The sequence below is a fragment of the Carcharhinus amblyrhynchos genome, chromosome 28 (assembly GCF_965287045.1).
Source record: "Carcharhinus amblyrhynchos chromosome 28, sCarAmb.v2.hapA, whole genome shotgun sequence".
In the NCBI taxonomy this organism is placed as follows: domain Eukaryota; kingdom Metazoa; phylum Chordata; class Chondrichthyes; order Carcharhiniformes; family Carcharhinidae; genus Carcharhinus; species Carcharhinus amblyrhynchos.
Window position 1 is genome coordinate 33340484 of NC_137351.1, and position 19595 is coordinate 33360078.

Consider the following 19595-nt stretch of genomic DNA (forward strand, 5'->3'; position numbering starts at 1 on the left):
CAGCTCCATAATCTTGGCATCCATCTTCAAATATCAGTCAGGATGATTTTGCAGGGTCATCTGGGCTGTGTGCCATTTGTCTCCAAATCAGAGTGGTTTGTCCAGTTTTATGTTTCTCCTTTATTGTGGTTGATACAGCCGAGTGACCAGTTCAAAAGGCAGTTGAGGGTCAATCACATGAGATTGGAGTCACCTGGTAGGCTAGCCTCTGTAATGATGGCAGATTTCTTTCCATAAAGGACATTAGTGAGCAGATGGATTTTTACAATCTGATAGCTGCATGGCCACTTATACTCAATGCAAGATACATGTGGTGGATAAGGGGGGTACACAGCAAACAGATGTACAGAGCGGAGAATGAGATACGATATAAACAAAATATTCAAAATCACAAACTGCAGCAGAGGCTTTTAAAATTAATGGCTTTCTAGTCTAGGCTTCTGGGACAGCCACACCATTGTCAAGTTATTATTGGGCGACAGGCAACATTTATGGCCATTCAGCCCATCCAATCCATACCAGTGTTTATGTTACATTCAACCCTCCTCCCATTTTTCCTGATCTAAATCCATCATCATATGCCTCTACTTGCTTATTCAGCTTTCTCTTAAATGTATTGATACTGTTCACTTCAATCACTCCGTGATGGTTCCACATTCTTAACAATCTTTGGATAAAGGAGCTTCTTCTGGAATTCTTTATTGCATTTCTTGGTGACCATCTTATACTGATAGCCTCTTACATGATGCCGTGCGTCACCATAGAAAATATTCTCTCCCTATCAACACTATCAAAACCCTTCATAATTAAGCCCCCTGCTGCCATCCCTCAGGTTTTCATTTTTCAAGAGAAAACTGACTAGACCTGTTTATCTTTTCCCAATTTGTATTTCTGGTATTATCCTTGTAAAACTTCTTTGTATCCTTTACATCCTTTTTATAATATGGTGACTAGAGTGGAAAGCAGTACTCTAAATGTGATTTAACCAAGGCTTGATATAGACTTAGCATAACTTTCAAACTTTTCAGTCCTATCCTTCTAGGAACAAAAACTTAGTGCTTGGTTTTTTTTAAAAAATGGCCTTGCTAATCTATGACAACTTTTAGTGATAGCATATCTGAAAAGATTCTCATGTTAAAATTGAACACTGAAAAATTTAAAAGATTTGCATCAGTATCATAAAAACAGAAGAGATATTCTTTTGTCATGCCACGTTTGATCAAGGTATCCTGAGGCACATCTGCAGAAAAAATCTGTACCATCATTCAGGATACGTAATAATCTTTACACAAAAAGAAATTACATTTAAAATTGTATTATTAAAATGTGTTTTGTAAACAGTTGGGTCTAGTGCAGCCAATGATGCTGTTCAAAAGCACTCAATTCAGAAAATGCTTCAAAACCACAAAGATGAATTCCATATGGCATTTAGTAGACTGTATTACTACAACATCACTTTTAAGGCTACCATAAACCCTGTCACACAGGCCAATAGAATATCCTGGCCCTACATGCTTAATAGCATTTTGAAACAATAATCAGCAAATCACAAGTCAGTGAAATTTTGGTTGTGTGTATGTTAAATTGAGATTACAGCCTCAAACCATTACACACAGCTTGCAGGATTATGGACAGTCTGGTGTGTGACTGAACCTGATCTCATCTTTGGCCAACATCATGTACGAGAAAGGGTGAATGGATAGCAAAGGAGCTGAATTTCCGCTTCCTACTCTCCAAGCTTGGGATACCATGTTGACTGTAGTATCTCTCCCTCTATCCTGCTTCAAATCATCTAACACTTTAACTTTATTTATTAGTGTCACAAGTAGGCTTACATTAGCCCTGCAATGAAGTTACAGTGAAAATCCCCTAGGTGCCACACTCCAGCACCTATTCGAGTATACAGAGGGAGAATTTAGCATGACCAATACACTTAACCAGTTTTTCCGGACTGTGGGAGGAAACTGGAGCACCCGGAGGAAACCCACACAGACACAGTGAGAACATGCAGACTCCACACAGAGTCACCCAAGCGGGGAATTGAACCTGGGTTCCTGGCGCTGTGAGGTAGCAGTGCTATGTACTGTGCCACCATACACCATAATAATAACTTGACAATGCAATATAGAAGAGCTTTGAGACTGGGGGTTGGAGGCATGTGGAGGGAGCATGAGAAGAGGGGATGGGGATAGAGATTGAAAGTGGATAATGACATTGAAGTCAGAACGAAAAGGTACTGTTTAGTCACAGCACTGTGGTAGGTGCAGCATCAGTGATAACAGGCACTGATTATCCTGCCTTCTGGATAAGGGGGCTGGCACTTAGATATTGTTGCCCATGACCAAATGCAAAATCAATTATAGTATCTACTGTACTCAGTATAAGAACAGAATAAGACCAATAGAAACCAGTAATTGTACACATCTCTGTTTCTACCAGTCAAGTAACTAAAACATTGCTAACTTTTAGAGCAAAGTGACATAGTAAGATTATTAACAGGTACACCTGCTAATTATGAAATGTACTATTTACTGATAAATTATATACCTTCCTGTTGTATTTTTGATTTAAGATGAAAAACTATTCAGTCCCTTATTGTGACTGAAATAGTGCTTTAAGTTTCACGAATTTCCCAAAAGCCAATTTGCTTACTTACCTTGATTGGCCAGATGTGGAGGAGGAGGAGAAAGATGATGGTATTTCTGGGAGATTTTCTTCTGTGCATTGAACAGGATACACTTCAGTTAAACTGCTCAAATTGGGAGATGCTGTACAAAGAACAGATAAATAAATTATGCAGTGCAGTATCCAACATGCAGTCAGTTTAGTATTGCTAAAGAGTTTCTATTCATCACACTAATTATGAGTAAGGTCAGCCAGATTACAATGTCAGCCACAGCTCAGTTGACGCACTCTCGCTTCTGATTGAGAAAGTTGTGTGTTTCTCTTGAAACATAAACCAGGCTGATACTTCAGTGGAGTCACAGAGGGAATGCTGCACAGCTGACTTTTGGATGTGGCCTTAATGGCGCTGCTTTCCCTGCCAGGTGCATGATCCCATGGCACTATTCAAAGAATAGAAGGGAGTTCTTCCCAGAGCCCTGGTCAATATTTATCTCTGAACTAACTCAAAGAAATCTGATTACTACATTTTAAAGGGATCTTGCTCTGTGCAAATTGGCTGCTGCACTTTGTACATTATAACAGAAACAATTAGTTGGTGGTGGCAAGCTTTGGGGTATTCTGAAAAGGCTATTTAATTTAATTTCTTTTTCTTTAAATATAGGCTGACTCTTACTAGTGAGCAAATGCATTTTATATAGTATAAATAACTATTGCTAGCCCAGTTAAAGTAGGGCAAACTTCATTATAAATCCACAATGGAACTTTAAAGTTAGTTGGAAGTATAAACACTTGATGGGGTTGGATAGAAAATATGTGGGCACATATTCTGATTCTTACCAAAGTTATTCCTGTTGACTTCATGACTGGGTAGATATCACATTTTCCCCACAGGAAGAAGAGAGGTGTGTGTGGGAGGAAAGGACACAAAATTGGTGTCTTCAATCATGTCATCCGATGGTCAGCCATAGAATGACACTGCCAAAGGCCCACCTGTAGGCATTCACACTCATCCTCTCACAACAAGGCAAAATTAATAGCAATCAAATCTCAAAATGGGATAAATCATTTTAGCATATCTAAAGAAAATAAATTGACATCACCACACGCAGTTTAAAAAACTCAAAAATATAGTTGAATTTGATATTACTTCATTAAACTTCTCAAGTAAAATTACACACTGTAAATATATTTAAACAATGTTCAAAGGTTGAAATAGTAGATTTGTAAATGAATATTGCAGATTACTGTAAGGATTTGTTAGGTGACCCTCAAACTCGTCGTTCAAGTTACATCATCTAGCAATCTGGCAAAATGAGTTTAATGCTAACTTGAAAAAAAACAAACAATGAGTCAAGTCAAATCACAACACCAGCGATAGCACAGGGAGTACATTCAACAGATTCAAAAGGTAAAAGCTTGCAGAATTTGGTCATGGCTACTGCTTCACAAATTCTAGTCAGTGCATGGCACTTTTTGACTCTGACGATAAGGACTCATTGTATAGATGTCTCTGGGCGTAGATGCTCCTGTGGTTCAAACTGAAATAACTCTGTTCACACCAGAGGCTCATCTCTTAAGCAAACATCAAGAAGCCCAAGATACCATCAGTAAATTCTAACTTCAACATTCAACAATCACTTCTGAATGTATGTAGGGACCATAGCTGATGTGGAGGCAGACTGGGTTTGGAAGGGAGACGGTCTAATTGATCTACGTGAAGTCATGGGGAAATCAAGCCTGTTGAGTTCTGTATCACGGCAAAACTCAATCTGCTTTTACAAATTAAAGAGCTAAGACACGGAAAGAGACAAGCAAGCCTACTTGGCAGGACCTTAACAGAAATGTCGAAGACAACAATCAAACATTGTATGAAAAAGAGTGTGGAGACTACAGAAAAAAAGCCCAGCCCTCAAATAGCACTGTAGTAATTGTCAATGGAACTCTGCTAATTATTGCAACCACCAACCAGAGCCATGAGCTGCTTGTATCCACATTCAGAGTGTCACCTTTAAGAACTCATCAAAAAAGCTAAAAATGCAAAATTAACTCACTCATCAGTATTAAGCAATCCCTCCCCTCATAAGGGGATTAATAAACACAACCAAGTAATGAATAGGTGAATCAATGAAGTCAATTGCGGAATATTTCAAGCTTCAGGACAAAATTTGAAAATCAAACTTTACACAAGCCGACTAATCAACTACCATTGCCCTAGTTGACCTTCTTTGTTTCCCCATCAAGTCTGACACTGTCAGAACAATCAGTACCAAACAATCAATAACATAGAAGATGCCATGAGACAAGCCCACAATATGACATATCTATTCTTTGATAGAACGAGCCTTACTGCTGAAGTGACGCAAGCAAGGGCCCCGAACCATGAAAATTGGGGTAAACCTGATAACAACAATGTCCTTTCTGGACAAGATGCCGCCACATGATGAGCAACTGAACAATCAATAAAACTCAGATCCTGCCAGTGTTTCCAACTTTGTTTCAGATTTCCAGCATCCACACTGTTTTGCTTCTATTCAAAGTGTCTTACTTAAATACTGCAAAGAAAGCATGGATTTAAGAAAATGTGAAATTATTCTATATCATTAAGAACTGACAGCTCACATTACAGATTATATCAAGGATGCAAAAACACATTTATGTTTTGATACACAAGATACTTAAGCACATTCATCTTGTTTAAATGAACTCTCAAGGATATGGAGAGGCAAAGATTTCAAGGACAAAAAGATCGTCATCTCTCACACCCACAAAATTCTCAAAATTATAGAGACATATACGATAATGAAGGGGCTAGATAGGGTAGAGGTAGAGAGATCCTTCCCACTTAGAAAGGATAGCGGAACTAGAGGGCACAGCCTCAAAGTAAGGCGGGGGGGGTGGGGCAGTTTAGATCAGAGTTGAGGAGGAACTTCTTCACTCAAAGGGTGGTGAATCTCTGGAATTCTCTGCCCATTGAAGTGGCAGAGGCTACCTCACTGAATATATTTAAGTCATGGGTAGATAGGTTTCTGATAGACAGGGGAAATTAAGGGTTATGGGGAGAAAGCGGGAAAGTGGAACTGATCCACTTCAGATCAGCCATGATCTTGTTCAATGGCGGGGCAGGCTCGAAGGGCTAGATGGCCTACTCCTGCTCCTATTTCTTATGTTCTTATGTTCTCCAGTTCCTAAAATTCTCTCCTGAAGGAACTGACCCATTGGATAGGAAAATTCCATAGGTGTCAACAGCTTTGACCATCTACCCAAGTGAGCATTTTTCAATTAATACCCTGAATAGTAAGACAATCTAGTCAACCAGTACAAATATTAAATGGGAAGCTGACAGTTATTTATGACTATCACCTGAAGAGAGATTAAACACTTGAAATTATTTCAGTTCACGTATGGGCGGGTTAGGGGTGTTGTTTCTTGCTGGCAAAGATACGAGATATCTGATAAGACTATAGAGTTAGCAACAAGTGCTAATCAGTCAGTCAAGGACACCTGTCCTTGAAAACATCCAGAATTTTAAAGTTATACATTAAAAAGAAGCAAATTAAATTTGAAAGTATAAAAATGACTTGATTATTAAATCACTTGGAGGGCAATTACTTCCCAAGAGGTGATTACTTGCAATAATCAAATAAAGCCATGTGCTGCCGTGTGACTCTAAAAATCATATGACTGCTTCACAGCAGGGCATTATCACGAGTCTTAGAGACTGGAAATCAATAGCCAGCACCTTGTGAGGGTACTGGATTCAACAAGGTGGCATTAGTTTTCAAACTTGGGCTGAAATTTCTCCTTTTAGCCTAGTGTGGCTTTAAGCAAGTGATTCTAGCCTAATCTACAACCCACAGGAAATTAAGCAGTCCGCACTGAATTTGTTTAAAAATCAACTCCAGTTACAGATTACATTTTTGTTTAGCAAGAAAGTATTTACCAGGGCTGATTCTGCCATTATTGTTTTGCCTTTGAAGAAAATCCTTATAGCAAACAGAACACATGCCATTCGTTCGCGGGTTCCCATAAAATCCACAGCCAGTGGTACACAGCATAGGCACTTGAGTCTGATTGGTTTCTTGAGCCATGTTCCTCCAACAGACCTTGCAAAAGAAAGTTAGAAACTGTTGAGTCACGGTCACGAGATATGATGGATACAAAGTCAAAAATGCTGCTGTTAAGCTCTGTGCAAATTGCAGCATGAAAAAAGTTAGATAAAGAAAACAACTCTGCAGAACAGACATCAGCCCTACACAATTACAATGTCTTCTCCTTCCCAAGGCCTCAACATTTTGCTGGATACTAAACACTCATGGCTAATTGCACTTCTGATTAGTACAATGGATATGACTGTGGGCACATGCTCACAAAACTCATCTGTATGGTGGTCTGCCATACGTTTTGACATTCCTTGTGCAATTGTCGGTAAAATGGAGACACAGAAAGGCAAAGTGTAATGGTTTTTAATCATTGAGTGCTATACTTCCACGGTGACTGAATGGCGCAAGAAACTCCCAAAGGGTTGGGAATGAAGCCCAGTCCATCACGCAAACCAGCCTCCCATCCATTGACACTGTCTACTCTTCCTACTGCCTCAGAAAAGCAGCCAGCATCAAGGACCCACACACCACGGACATACTCTCTTTCACCTTCTTCTGTCTGGAAAAAGATGGATTCAAAAGTCTGGCAGCAGGAAAGCCGCTATCTCAAACTCTTGAATAAACCTACCTTGTATTAAGTTGATCTTTCGCTACACCCTAGCTATGACTAACACTACATTCTGTACCCTCTTCCTTCCTTCAGTATGGTATACTTTGTATAGCGTGCAAGAAACAATACTTTTCACTGTATACTAACACATGTGACAATAAATTAGATCAAAGATGTTAACATACATATACGGAGTACATTTAGCTGTATTGCATATGTATCCAGAATGTTTTCTACTAAAATTAATGTGGCTAAAACAGCATCCCTATATCCATATTGTGGATAGTCAATGATTTTGACTGATCACTCAGGAAAAAAATCATTGACCCTTTTGTCAGAGGGAGGGGTGAGATCACCAGAAAATAAACTACATGCTGCAAGTTATCAATTTGCTAATGTAGCTTCAAAAACCTAAAACAATAGTACAAAACTATCCAAATAAAATAAAAACACCCTGCTTTTCAGCCACTTCAGGTTTTATTTCTACTGCCAGTATTGGGAGGTTGGAGACATTTATAGGAGCAAAGAGTAGACCAAAACATTCACTTGGCTCCTACCTGCAAAAAGTTATGAGGGATTACACCAGTTACACAATCACTCGGCAAACATCACAACTAGAACATGTGGAATAAACTGCTCGTCTTTGCAATTTCAATATGAAGACAGCTTACTCATGTCTTAGCTTGCTCTGAACTTCTAGGCTTTAAAGCTTTGAAAATTGAAAACTGCAGTCTTTGGCAATTTGTTGAATGCTCTGAGAAAAACCTGAAATAAGCGTTGCAGTTAATTTGGGGATTTCATGCAAGATTTCAACATGTCTGAAGTGGAGGAGGAATAAAAACGAAATGATGCAATTGAGACACTTTCACCTACAAAACTAAAATAATAATAAAAGGGAATGGACTGTGTAGAAGAGAGTTGAGGAGGAGGTTAATCAAATAAGTCGACACAGGGAAATATTTAACACTTAGATTACAAAGTGAATTTACTCATTAAATTACTCCTGTAAAAAAAAAGTAAATGATATTTCAGCAGATTAAGAAGACACCCAAATGAGTTCAATTTCCAAAGCGACGCAAGATTTTCCTTACAAAATCTTGCAGAAATGTTCAATCACAAAACCAGAAATAACATTAAAACAAAACATAAGCCAATACAAATCAGATTTAAGTGTCTCTGGTTAATGTTTAACCAAACAAATTCACCTCAAAATAGTTCAGAAGGCTCACTAGCTGATACCAGAGATGAGGGGGCTAACCTATGAGGAGAGATTGAATAGACTGGGTCTGTACTCGGAGTTTAGAAGGCTGAGGGGGGAATAGAGACGTACAAGATAATAAAGGGGATGGATAGGGTAGAGGTAGAGAGATTCTTCCCGCTTAGAAAGGATAGCAGAACTAGATGGCACAGCCTCAAAACAAGGGGGGGTGCAGTTTAGATCAGAGTTGAGGAGGAACTTCTTCACTCAAAGGATGGTGAGTCTCTGGAATTCTCTGCCTATTGAAGTGGTGGAGGCTACCTCGCTGAATATATTAAAGTCACGGGTAGATAAATTTCTGATAGACAGGGGAATTAAGGGTTATGGGGAGAAAGCGGGAAAGTGGAACTGATCCACTTCAGATCAGCCATGATCTTATTGAATGGCAGGGCAGGCTCGAAGGGCTAGATGGCCTACTCCTGCTCCTATTTCTTATGTTCTTAACCAGCTGCTTGGCAAGATCATCACCAAAATAATGATTATTTCCTAATAAATAGTCAAGCATTTTCTAACCATTGCAGCTTCACATAGAGTCAGAGGTTTATAGCATGGAAGCAGGCCCTTTGGCCCAAATTGTCTATGCTGCCCTTTCTGTTTTAAAGCCCCTAAGCTAATCCCAATTGCCCACATCCCAATGTACCCATCATACCCACACTGCCGGTCACAGGCCTCCAGTTTGAAAAACAACCCTCTACAACCACTCTGTCAAGAAGCCAATTTTGTATCCATTTAGATACCTCACCCTGGATCTCATGAGATTTAACCTTATGCAACAACCTACCATGCAGTACCTTGTCAAAGGCCTTGCTAAAGTCCAAGTAGATAACATCAACTGCATTGCCCTCATCTACCTTCTTGGTTACCCCTTCAAAAAAGCTCAAAATTTGAGATACTTGATTTTTCCACTCAAAGTCATGCTGACTGTCCCTAATCAATCCTTGTGTCTCGAAATGCCTGTGGATCCTGTCTCTCAAAATACCTTCCAACAATTTACCCACCACAGATGACAGGCTCACTGGCCTGCAGTTCCCAGGCTTTTCCCTGCAGCCCTTTTTAAACAAAGGCACAACATTTGCACTCTCCAAGCTTCAGGCACCTCTCCCGTGACTATCGATGATTCAAATATCTCGCTAGGGGACCCAGTTTCCTCCCTAGCCTCCACGATGTCCTGGGATACACTTCATTAGGTCCTGTGGGTTTATCTACCTTGATGCGTTTTAAGACTTCCAGATCCACCTCTGTAATATGTACACTCCTTAAGACATCACTATTTATTTCCCCAAGTTCTCTAACATCCATGCTTTTCTCAACAGTAAATACTGATGAGAAATATTCATTTAGGATCTCACCCATCTCTTGTGGATCTGCACACAGATGACCTTGTTGATTCTTAAGAGGCCCTATTCTCTCCCATGTTATTCTTTTGCGCTTTAAGTATTTGCAGAAGCTCTTTGGTTCTTCTTTGCCAAAATAATCTTGTGTCCCCTTTCTCTCTCAACTCTACTTCTACACTTCGTATACTCTTCAAGGGATTTACATCTTGCATTTAAATAGGATGCTCACAGGGAAGTACCATTGAAAGCAGCACCTCCCAATGTCTGCTTCCTTCACAGTCCAACATAGATTTTTTAAAAAATTATCAGCTAACCTTTGCAGTGAGGATGCTTGTGTTTCAAGAGTCTGAAGATGGCTAACGGGAGCAATTTGGGACCTGCAGGCTTATGGCAACAAAGACATTTGGTGTCACATGGGAAATCTGTTCATTTGTTATCTCTCCAGGACATTGCTTTTTATTGTCATATTGACCTTTTATGTCATTGGATCTCTTCCACGTACGTTACTGCTGTCAGGTTCGGATGTAGGTGATGGTCCCCCAGGAGATATTGCCATTGTTGTATTTCTTCATGTTGACTTTCAGCACATCTTTGGTCCTCCTCTGGTGCGTCTAGCTCGACTGTGCTGAGAGAAGACAATCTGCTTCAGGAGCCTGACCAACCCGGCAAAGCAGATGACATGATTATAAGAACATAAGAAATAGGAGCAGGAGTAGGCCATCTAGCCCTTCGAGCCTGCCCCGCCATTCAATAAGATCATGGCTGATCTGTCGTGGCTCAGTTCCACTTTCCCGCCCTCTCCCCATAACCCTTAATCCCCTCGCTTATCAAAAACCCATCAACCCGCGTCTTAAAAATATTTAGCGAGGCAGCCTCCACCACCTCAACGGGCAGAGAATTCCAGAGATTCACCACCCTTTGAGTGAAGAATTTCCTCCTCAACTCCGTTCTAAACCGCCCCCCCCCTTTATCTTGAGGCTGTGCCCCCTAGTCCTACTGTCCTTTCTGCGCGGGAAGAGTCTCTCCACCTCTATCCTATCCATCCCATTCATCATCTTATATGTCTCAATGAGATCTCCCCTCATTCTTCTAAACTCTAATGAGTACAAGCCTAGTTTATTCAGCCTCTCCTCATAGTTCAACCCCCTCAACTCCGGCATCAGCCTAGTAAACCTCCTCTGCACTCCCTCCAAGGCCAAAATATCCTTGCGTAAGTACGGCGACCAAAACTGCACACAGTACTCCAGCTGCAGCCTCACCAATGCCCTATACAGCCGCAGCAAGACCTCCCTACTTTCATATTCAATCCCCCTCGCTATGAAGGCCAGCATCCCATTAGCCTTCCTGACCACCTGCTGCACCTGCAGGCTGGGTTTTTGCGACTCATGCACAAGGACCCCGAGGTCCCTCTGCACTGTCGCCTGCTGCAGTTTTTTGCCACGTAAGTAATAGTCCTTCCTACCATTATTCCTACCAAAGTGGACCACCTCACACTTGCCAACATTAAATTCCATTTGCCAGTTCCTGGCCCATTTGCCCAGCCTATCTAGATCCTTCTGCAGACTCTCCACACCCTCCGCGCAATTTGTCGTTCCCCCAATCTTGGTGTCATCAGCAAATTTCGACACCATGCACTCGGTTCCCTCCTCCAGATCATCTATATAAATGGTAAATAGCTGAGGCCCCAGCACCGACCCCTGGGGCACTCCACTAGTCCCCAACCGCCAATCCGAATAGCACCCATTAACCCCCACTCTCTGCCTCGACACATGTAGTGCCTACTTGCAAGGCAGCACTGATGCTGGTACGCTTGCCCTCTCACTTAATATGTAAAATGTTCCACAGGGAGATGGTATAACTCCAGAGCTGTAGGCTGCTCTCTACATACCGTCCATGTTTCAACTCCACACAATAAGGAAGAGATCAAAATCGTATTGGACATCATGAACGTGGTTTCAGTTTTGATGCACTGATCATCAATAACTCACTTTCTCAGGTGGCCAAAGGCTGCGTTGCTCGAATGGATTTGATGATTTAAAAGTTGAAGTGAGGATCTTGTAAAGTGAAAAAGATTCAGAGGGTTGCTTATAACAAAATATCCAGGAAGTTGCTTCTCATGTGAACTTTGAAACTGGAACAGGTCAAGTACTTTGGCCTGGTAATAAGGATGTGGTCCCCTAAACTTGATTTGATCACATGACCACCAGGCCAACACTTCACAAGCCCAGCCAGTCTGTCCAGTTTGACAGGCAATCTGGAAACACCACGGTATTTAGTTGTTAACTCATTTTTAAACAGCAAGATGTGCGAATTCCACAAATGACAGAGGTACCCTCACTTATGCCCATATTTACTTAGGTATATGCTAGAAACTTGATATCATCTAAAGTCTAAATGCCACAAGTCACATCATTTGCTGCGGACATTTTACAACTTATGGACAATTTTTAGACGTATTGGCTGAAAGTTTCTCATATGATATGGCTGTACTGGGCATAACACCATTAAGGTAACTATAACCTCCTACACATTCACTACAATGGAGTGGGATCCGTAAAAATAAACAGTACTTTTACAGGCATACTAATATAATTACAATGAGATTCATAAGTCCATTGACTACTAGTCATCAACTACAGATTCATTCTACTGAAAGATCCATCTGCCACACACAGCTTCCAACTAAAACTGTACAATCTTAGAGAAACATTAAAAGTAAAACTAATTTCCTTTTTGCACAGTTTAAAAATCCTAATTACAATTCACAATGCAGAAGCAGGCCCCTCACCGAAACAGGAGTGGCCATTTGGCCCCTCACACCCTGTTCTGCCATTCAGTGAGATCATGTCTGACCTGCAGCCTGACTCCATAGATTATACTATAGGTCTTTAGGTTAGAGCATTATTAGATTGGTTCCACTGGTCGGCGCAACATCGAGGGCTGAAGGGCCTGTACTGCACTGTAATGTTCTATATATACACATCTTTGCCCACGTCACTTAACACAGACAGATTTTTGTTAGACATGCTTCATTTTAAAATTAATTAATGTAGCAATTGCTGTTTTTTGAAAGAGCTCCAAACTCCTACCACCTTTTGTGTATCAAGTATTTCCTAATTTCATTCCTGAAAGGTTTATTTTTACACTGCACCTTGTAGCCACAGGCTCCCCAGATTACTGAAACAGATTTGATTTACCCAACTGGTCTATCCTGGTGATTATCAGGTAACCTCAAACCCACCCCCCCCTTCCCCAAATCTTTATCTAAACCCATAAACATATCCCTTGACTCCTTTCTCCCTCATCTGTTCATCTGGTTTGCACTTATAAGTGGTAATACTATTCACATTCACCAGTTCTTGTGGCAGAGAATTCCACATTTGGATTGATGAATTTCCCCCAAATTCTGTTGAGCTGACTGGTTTGGCTTCTTGTTTTGATTTCATTGACAGGTTTCTTTTCTGCAAAGAAGCCTGAATATATTTCACAACAGTGCGTTCCTCATGGTTTTTTGGAACTGTGAACCTCACAATCAGTGGACCACTGTTTTATTTTCTAGTCTAGTCTGTGTCTATTTGAATTGAAATTTCAATTCAGTCTACAGTCTATGTCATAATAGAAAGTAGCACAGGAGTCTGCAAGCTACAGAACTGCTTCCCAAACATTACACAAGCTCATTTTCTAGTTATTGCTCACCATGCTCTCTAGAAAAACACTGACATCTGTGTTAGAAAAAAAGATTTAGTCTGATTGTTGGTGAGTGATCTGAAATACAGTCCAATACAAGCAGAACAACTCGGGTTATATCATTCCAACACAATGTTCCCTTGGGCTCACATGTAGACAATGAGAGGCTGTCATCTTTGGTAACACACACCCAACACACTGGTGAACTTTTGTTCCATCGTAAATGTTTTCATATTCAAATCACAAACAAAATCCACACTAAACGTTGGCCACAATCATTCAACAGGGTGGGGAAGTGGGAAAAATATCTACCTTCAAGTGACATTAACCATAACAAGTTCAAGCTTACCCTCCACATTTAAAAGTAGAAATATTAGTTGCATTTTGTGGCAGCAAAACAAAATTACTTCACTCAATTTTAAACAGTTCAAGGAAAATTCAAGTTTTCAGCCAGATGTATTAGAATGCTGCAGACTGACAGTTTAAAAATAAATTGTTCATGGGATATGGACATCATCAGTTAAGTCAACATTTATGGCCCATTTTTAACTGCCCTTGAGAAGGTGGCGTCGAACTGCCTTCTTGAAGCGCTGCAGTCCTAAGGTGTAGGTACATGCACAATACTTTTAGGGAGGAAGTTCCAGGATTTTGACCCAGTGACAGTGAAGGAACAGTGATAAGTTTCCAAGTCAGGATGGTGTGTGATTTGGAGGAGAACATGCAGGTAGTTGTATTCCCATGCATCTGCTGCCTTTGTCCTTCTAGGTAGTAGAGGTCGTAGCTTTGGAAACTACATTACCTCGTCTCTTCAATCTGACATATTTAGTCTGAAACCATGACTGGTTGCTGGAAGAGTGCTCTTACACCTGGTGCTGTCAGCCAGTTTGTGGCCAGGCATGACAACATAAAAGATCAATTTTCTAATTAAAATCCAATCAATCATTTATTCCCACAAACACAAACATGCAGACAACAGCAGTGCTATTTGCAAATCTACTCTACGTTTTACCTCAACGAACAATCATTTTCTAAACCTAATTGAGTAAAGATATATGCACATAATTAAAAGAAATGCATTTTACCCAACATAAAAAAGACAGATTTCCACTAAGTCCAGTTGTGCAGATAGTACAAATTGAAATCAGGAAGACTGAAAGTTACTGCAGGGGGAAAAAAAAATCTCAATTGAGAAATGAAAAGTGCACTTTGTTCTTCTGAACAGGCTGGTGAGAGCCACTATAAGTCTATTTTTGTAACCACATACATATATAGAACATTTGCTGAAGTCTCTGTCTTGCTCACTGGTGTTATTCAATTTAACAGAATCCAAATGCCATCAGGTTGCAATCCCAAGTGCAGATGTTAAAAGTGATTAAAACATAAGGATCCATTACACATCTCATGCAGAAGGCAATCAATTGATGCAAAATGAACACCCTTTAAATAAATCCTTTTTGATCCAATAGCTTGAAATTTAGTCTGTCTGGTTGGAGTGTAGATTAGGCTTTCACACCTCCAAAAGCATCCCAAAACAGAACTGTTTTTGAAGGGTAGCACTTATTGCTAGGTTAATACAACATTTTAAAATTCAGCTGATACCAAAACTGAGGAACGTTGCTTCAGATGAATCTCGAGTCACTTAGAAATCACTGTACAATAGTACAATGTTAAATACACTCAAAGAAATAAAAGAAAATAAATTACTCAGTTAACTGAAGATTTCAAGTACGCTGGATTAATTCGAACTGACAGTAGGATTTCACGTGCTAGAGATTCATCCTTGGATTACAAACCTGAACATTTTCTACCAAAACAACCCGCTAATTAAAAGTTGTTTAGAAATCCCCGATTCCCCCAGTATATACCTCAATTTCTTGATTTTTGCATAATTTGTATCTCTGACTGGATGCAGTTTTCCCCCTCCCCCAGGTTTACTGTAATACTTATTGTTTAGTAAGCACAAGATTAGCTGTCAGTCAATGTGATGTCATTACAGCAAGCCCCACCCACTACACCTCACTCAACGTAGATAAAAAAATGGTGAAACTACCCAAAACACAGCTAACCAACTAACTGCTTCGGACACAATTTCCTACAGACTGATTTACTTAATCTGGAGGGTCACTTACAACCACAAAACAGTTTCAAAGACGAAATACTGCAGACACAGGTGAAAACTGAAATAAAAAGCAGAAATTGCAAGTTTGACGCATCAGGTCGATGACCTTTCATCAGAACGGGGAAAGATAAGCAATTTTAAAACGTAGAACATAACAGCGCAGTACAGGCCCTTCAGCCCTCGATGTTGCGCCGACCAGTGGTACCAATCTAATGACCCTCTAACCTAAACTATTCCAATCTTATCCATATGCCTATCCACTGACCATTTGAATGCCCTTAAAGTTGGCGAGTCCACAACTGCTGCAGGCAGGGCATTCCACGCCCTTACTAACCTCTGAGTAAAGAACCTACCTCTGACATCCGTCCTATTACCACCCCTCAATTTAAGGCTACGTCCCCTTGTGTTAGCCATCACCATCCGAGGAAAAAGGCTCTCACTGTCCACCCTACCTAACCCTCTGATCATCATGTATGCCTCAATTAGGTCACCTCGTAACCTCCTTCTCTCTAATGAAAGGAACCTCAAGTCCCTCAGCCTTTCCACATAAGACCATCCCACCATACCAGACAACATCCTGGTAAACCTTCTCTGCACCCTTTCCAATGCCTCCAATCTTTCTTATAATGTGGCGACCAGAACTGTACGCAATACTCCAAGTGCGGCCGCACCAGAGTTTTGTACAGTTGCAACATGACCTCACGGCTCCGAAATTCAATCCCTCTACCAATAAAAGCTAACACACCGTACACCTTCTTAACAACCTTATCAACCTGGGTGCCAACTTTCAGGCAACTATGCACATGTACCCCGAGATCTCTCTGCTCGTGGACACAACCAAGAGTCCTTCCATTAGCCCTATATTCTGTACTTCTGTTACTCTTACCAAAGTGAATCACCTCACACTTTTCCACATTAAACTCCATTTGCCACCTCTCAGCCCAGCTCTGCAGCTTATCTATGTCCCTCTGCAAACTGTAACATCCATCCTCACTGTCTACAACTCCTCTGACTTTGGTGTCGTCAGCAAATTTACTAACCCATCCTTCTACACCCTCACCTAGGTCATTTATAAAAATGACAAACAGCAGTGGCCCCAAAACAGATCCCTGAGGTACACCACTAGTAACTGAACTCCAGGTTGAATATTTCCCATCAACCACCACCATCTGTCTTCTATCAGCGAGCCAATTCCTGATCCAAACTGCTAAATCACCCTCAATCCCATGGATCTGCATTTTCTGCAATAGCCTACCATGGGGAACCTTATCAAACGCTTTGCTAAAATCCATATACACCACGTTAACTATCTTACCCTTATCCACCTCTTTGATCACCTTTTCAAAAAACTCAATAAGGTTTGTGAGGCACGACCTACCCTTCACAAAACCATGTTGACTATCCCTAATCAATTTATTTCTCTCTAGATGATTATAAATCCTATCCCTTATAATTCTTTCCAAAACTTTGCCCACAACAGAAGTAAGGCTCACAGGTCTATAATTCCCAGGATGGTCTCTACTCCCCTTCTTAAACAAGGGGACAACATTTGCTATCCTCCAGTCTTCCAACACTATACCTGTAGCCAATGACAACATGAAGATCAAAGCCAAAGGCTTTGCAATCTCCTCCCTAGCCTCCCAGAGAATCCTAAGGTAAATCCCATCCGGCCCAGGGGACTTGTCTATTTTCATACTCTCAAGAATTGCTAACACCTCCTCCTTATGTACCTCAATCCTGTCTAGTCTAAAAGCCCGTATCTCAGTATTCTCCTCAACTACATTGACTTTTTCCTGCGTGAATACTGACAAAAAATATTCATTTACTGCCTCTCCTATCTCTTCAGGCTCCTCGCACAACTTCCCACTACTGTCTCTGACTGGCCCTAATCTTGCCCTAACCAATCTTTTATTCTTGACATACCTATAGAAAGCTTTAGGGTTCTCCTTGATCCTATCTGCCAAAGTCTTCTCGTGTCCTCTTCTAGCTCTTAACTCTCTCTTTAGCTCCTTTCTGACTAATTTGTAACTCTCCAGTGCCCTAACTGAGCCTTCACGTCTCACCTTCACATAAGCCTCCTTCTTCCTCTTCACCAGAGATGCAACCTCCTTAGTAAACCACGGTTCCCTCGCTCGACCACTTCCTCCCTGTCTGATAGGTACATATTTATCAAGGACAATTATAGGCATTTTATAGGTTTTATGTAAGCAAAGGATGGATAAAATAAAGGGAAAGTTCGAGATAAAGTGTATAGGTGAAAGTACAAGAGATTAAATGACAAAGGTTGGTGGCATAAATCCAAAGAGAGTGACAATTGGGCAAGAGATATGTCTAGAGATGTGAATGACAGAATAATGACCAGATGCCATCCAAAATCAAAAACAAGGAAAAAAAAGCCAACAAAATTAAAATTGCAAAAAACAAAATTCCGTATCAGTCCTCCTAACTGCCGCATATATTCCCACGCAGGGAATAAGACATACAAGATTTGTGTTTTAAAAGCACATGTTTACCCTTGTATAACCTCTCCCTCACCACTGCCATCTCACGACCAACTGATCACAAATAAAACAAACCATGTCCTTCTATATCCCTTACCACCCTCATCCTCCTATATTTTCCAATCACAGTTCATTCTAAGCCTGCCCCGACAAAAGAAGTCTCAGTTACGATCACGAGGGGTCATGGGGTCAAGGTGAGAGGGGCGAGGTAGAACTCATATCAGAGGAACTTTTTTTTTTTACACAGAGTGTGGTGGGGGCCTGGAATGCACTGCCAAGTAGGGTGGTGGAGGCAGACACGCCAGCATCATTTAAGACTTACCTGGATAGTCACATGAGCAGACTGGGAATGGAGGGATTCAAACGAATGGTCTAGTTGGACCAATGAGCGGCACAGGCTTGGAGGGCCTAAGGGCCTGTTTCCTGTGCTGTACTGTTCTTTTATTTAAAGTCGCACTTTCCTGCTGCCAACTGCCAAGCCTTTATCCTCTTCACTGTATTCCTATAGCTGTCAATTGGTTCTCCCACCCACTTATCTCTACAGGTGGCCCTGGTCTCAAGGAAAACTAATATTACTATCTCAGCTGCCCATGCTAGCATGCCCTTCATTTTTCCTGCTTCAATTTCAAGAGAACTGCCAGCTACCTGACAAAGGGACAGCCTGTTCCGAAAGCTTGCGGCATTTGCTACAAATAAACTTGTTGGACTTTAAGCTGGTGTTGTGGGATTTCTTTGTTTTACCCCAGCCCAACACCAGCATTTCCACATCAATTTCAAGGGGCATAGTTAGAAATGTACCTCATGCATAATTGGTTCAGTCATCTATCAGACATATTTTGACCACATTAGGCCTCACTTTGTCAAATCTGCTCTTACTACTGGATAATCTGCTGATAAAAAGCTACCCTCACCCTCTGCATTAAATAGTGGTAACCAACCATAAACATTACTAACATGGAGGAGAACATGTTTGTCAACAGGATCAAGGCCACCCGTTCAGTTGTTTCTCATGCTTCTGTCTTTCTCCTTCCATCTCTTCCTGTCCTCTTCCCTTTGAGCCAATGCCTCACATCACCTTCTCCCACTTCTTGTGTCCTTTTCAGTTCACCTTGACCACGAGGCCCATTGCACACTGGAGCCTATTTCCCTAAATTACTAACTAATACCCCACCTTCCTTTCCTGGCACCATGCTCATTAACACTGTAATTGCTTTTCTCTTTTTAGATGCTATCTCTCTCCATCAAACCACCATCAATACTTGCCTCCTTATAACAAACCCCTCAGCAACCACTCTTCACCTAGCCTTGAAAACTACTGTCCCATCAGTAGATTCCCTTCCTTCTCCATACTCATTGAACTT

The 19595-nt window shown here is 40.9% G+C and overlaps 1 protein-coding gene across 4 annotated transcripts in view; it reads right to left on the reverse strand.

Annotated features, from left to right (window-relative positions):
• zfand6 (zinc finger, AN1-type domain 6) overlaps positions 1-19595 on the reverse strand; it is a 54135-nt gene that overhangs the window by 18671 nt on the left and 15869 nt on the right. For all 4 annotated transcript variants that reach the window (XM_080214134.1, XM_080214137.1, XM_080214138.1 and 1 more), the window contains exons 2-3: positions 6566-6728; positions 2657-2768 (exon numbers count right to left, since the gene is read on the reverse strand). In XM_080214134.1, coding sequence (XP_080070260.1) covers positions 2657-2768; positions 6566-6713 — 260 coding nt within the window. In that variant the 5' untranslated portion in view covers positions 6714-6728. The remainder of the gene's footprint in view (positions 1-2656; positions 2769-6565; positions 6729-19595) is intronic.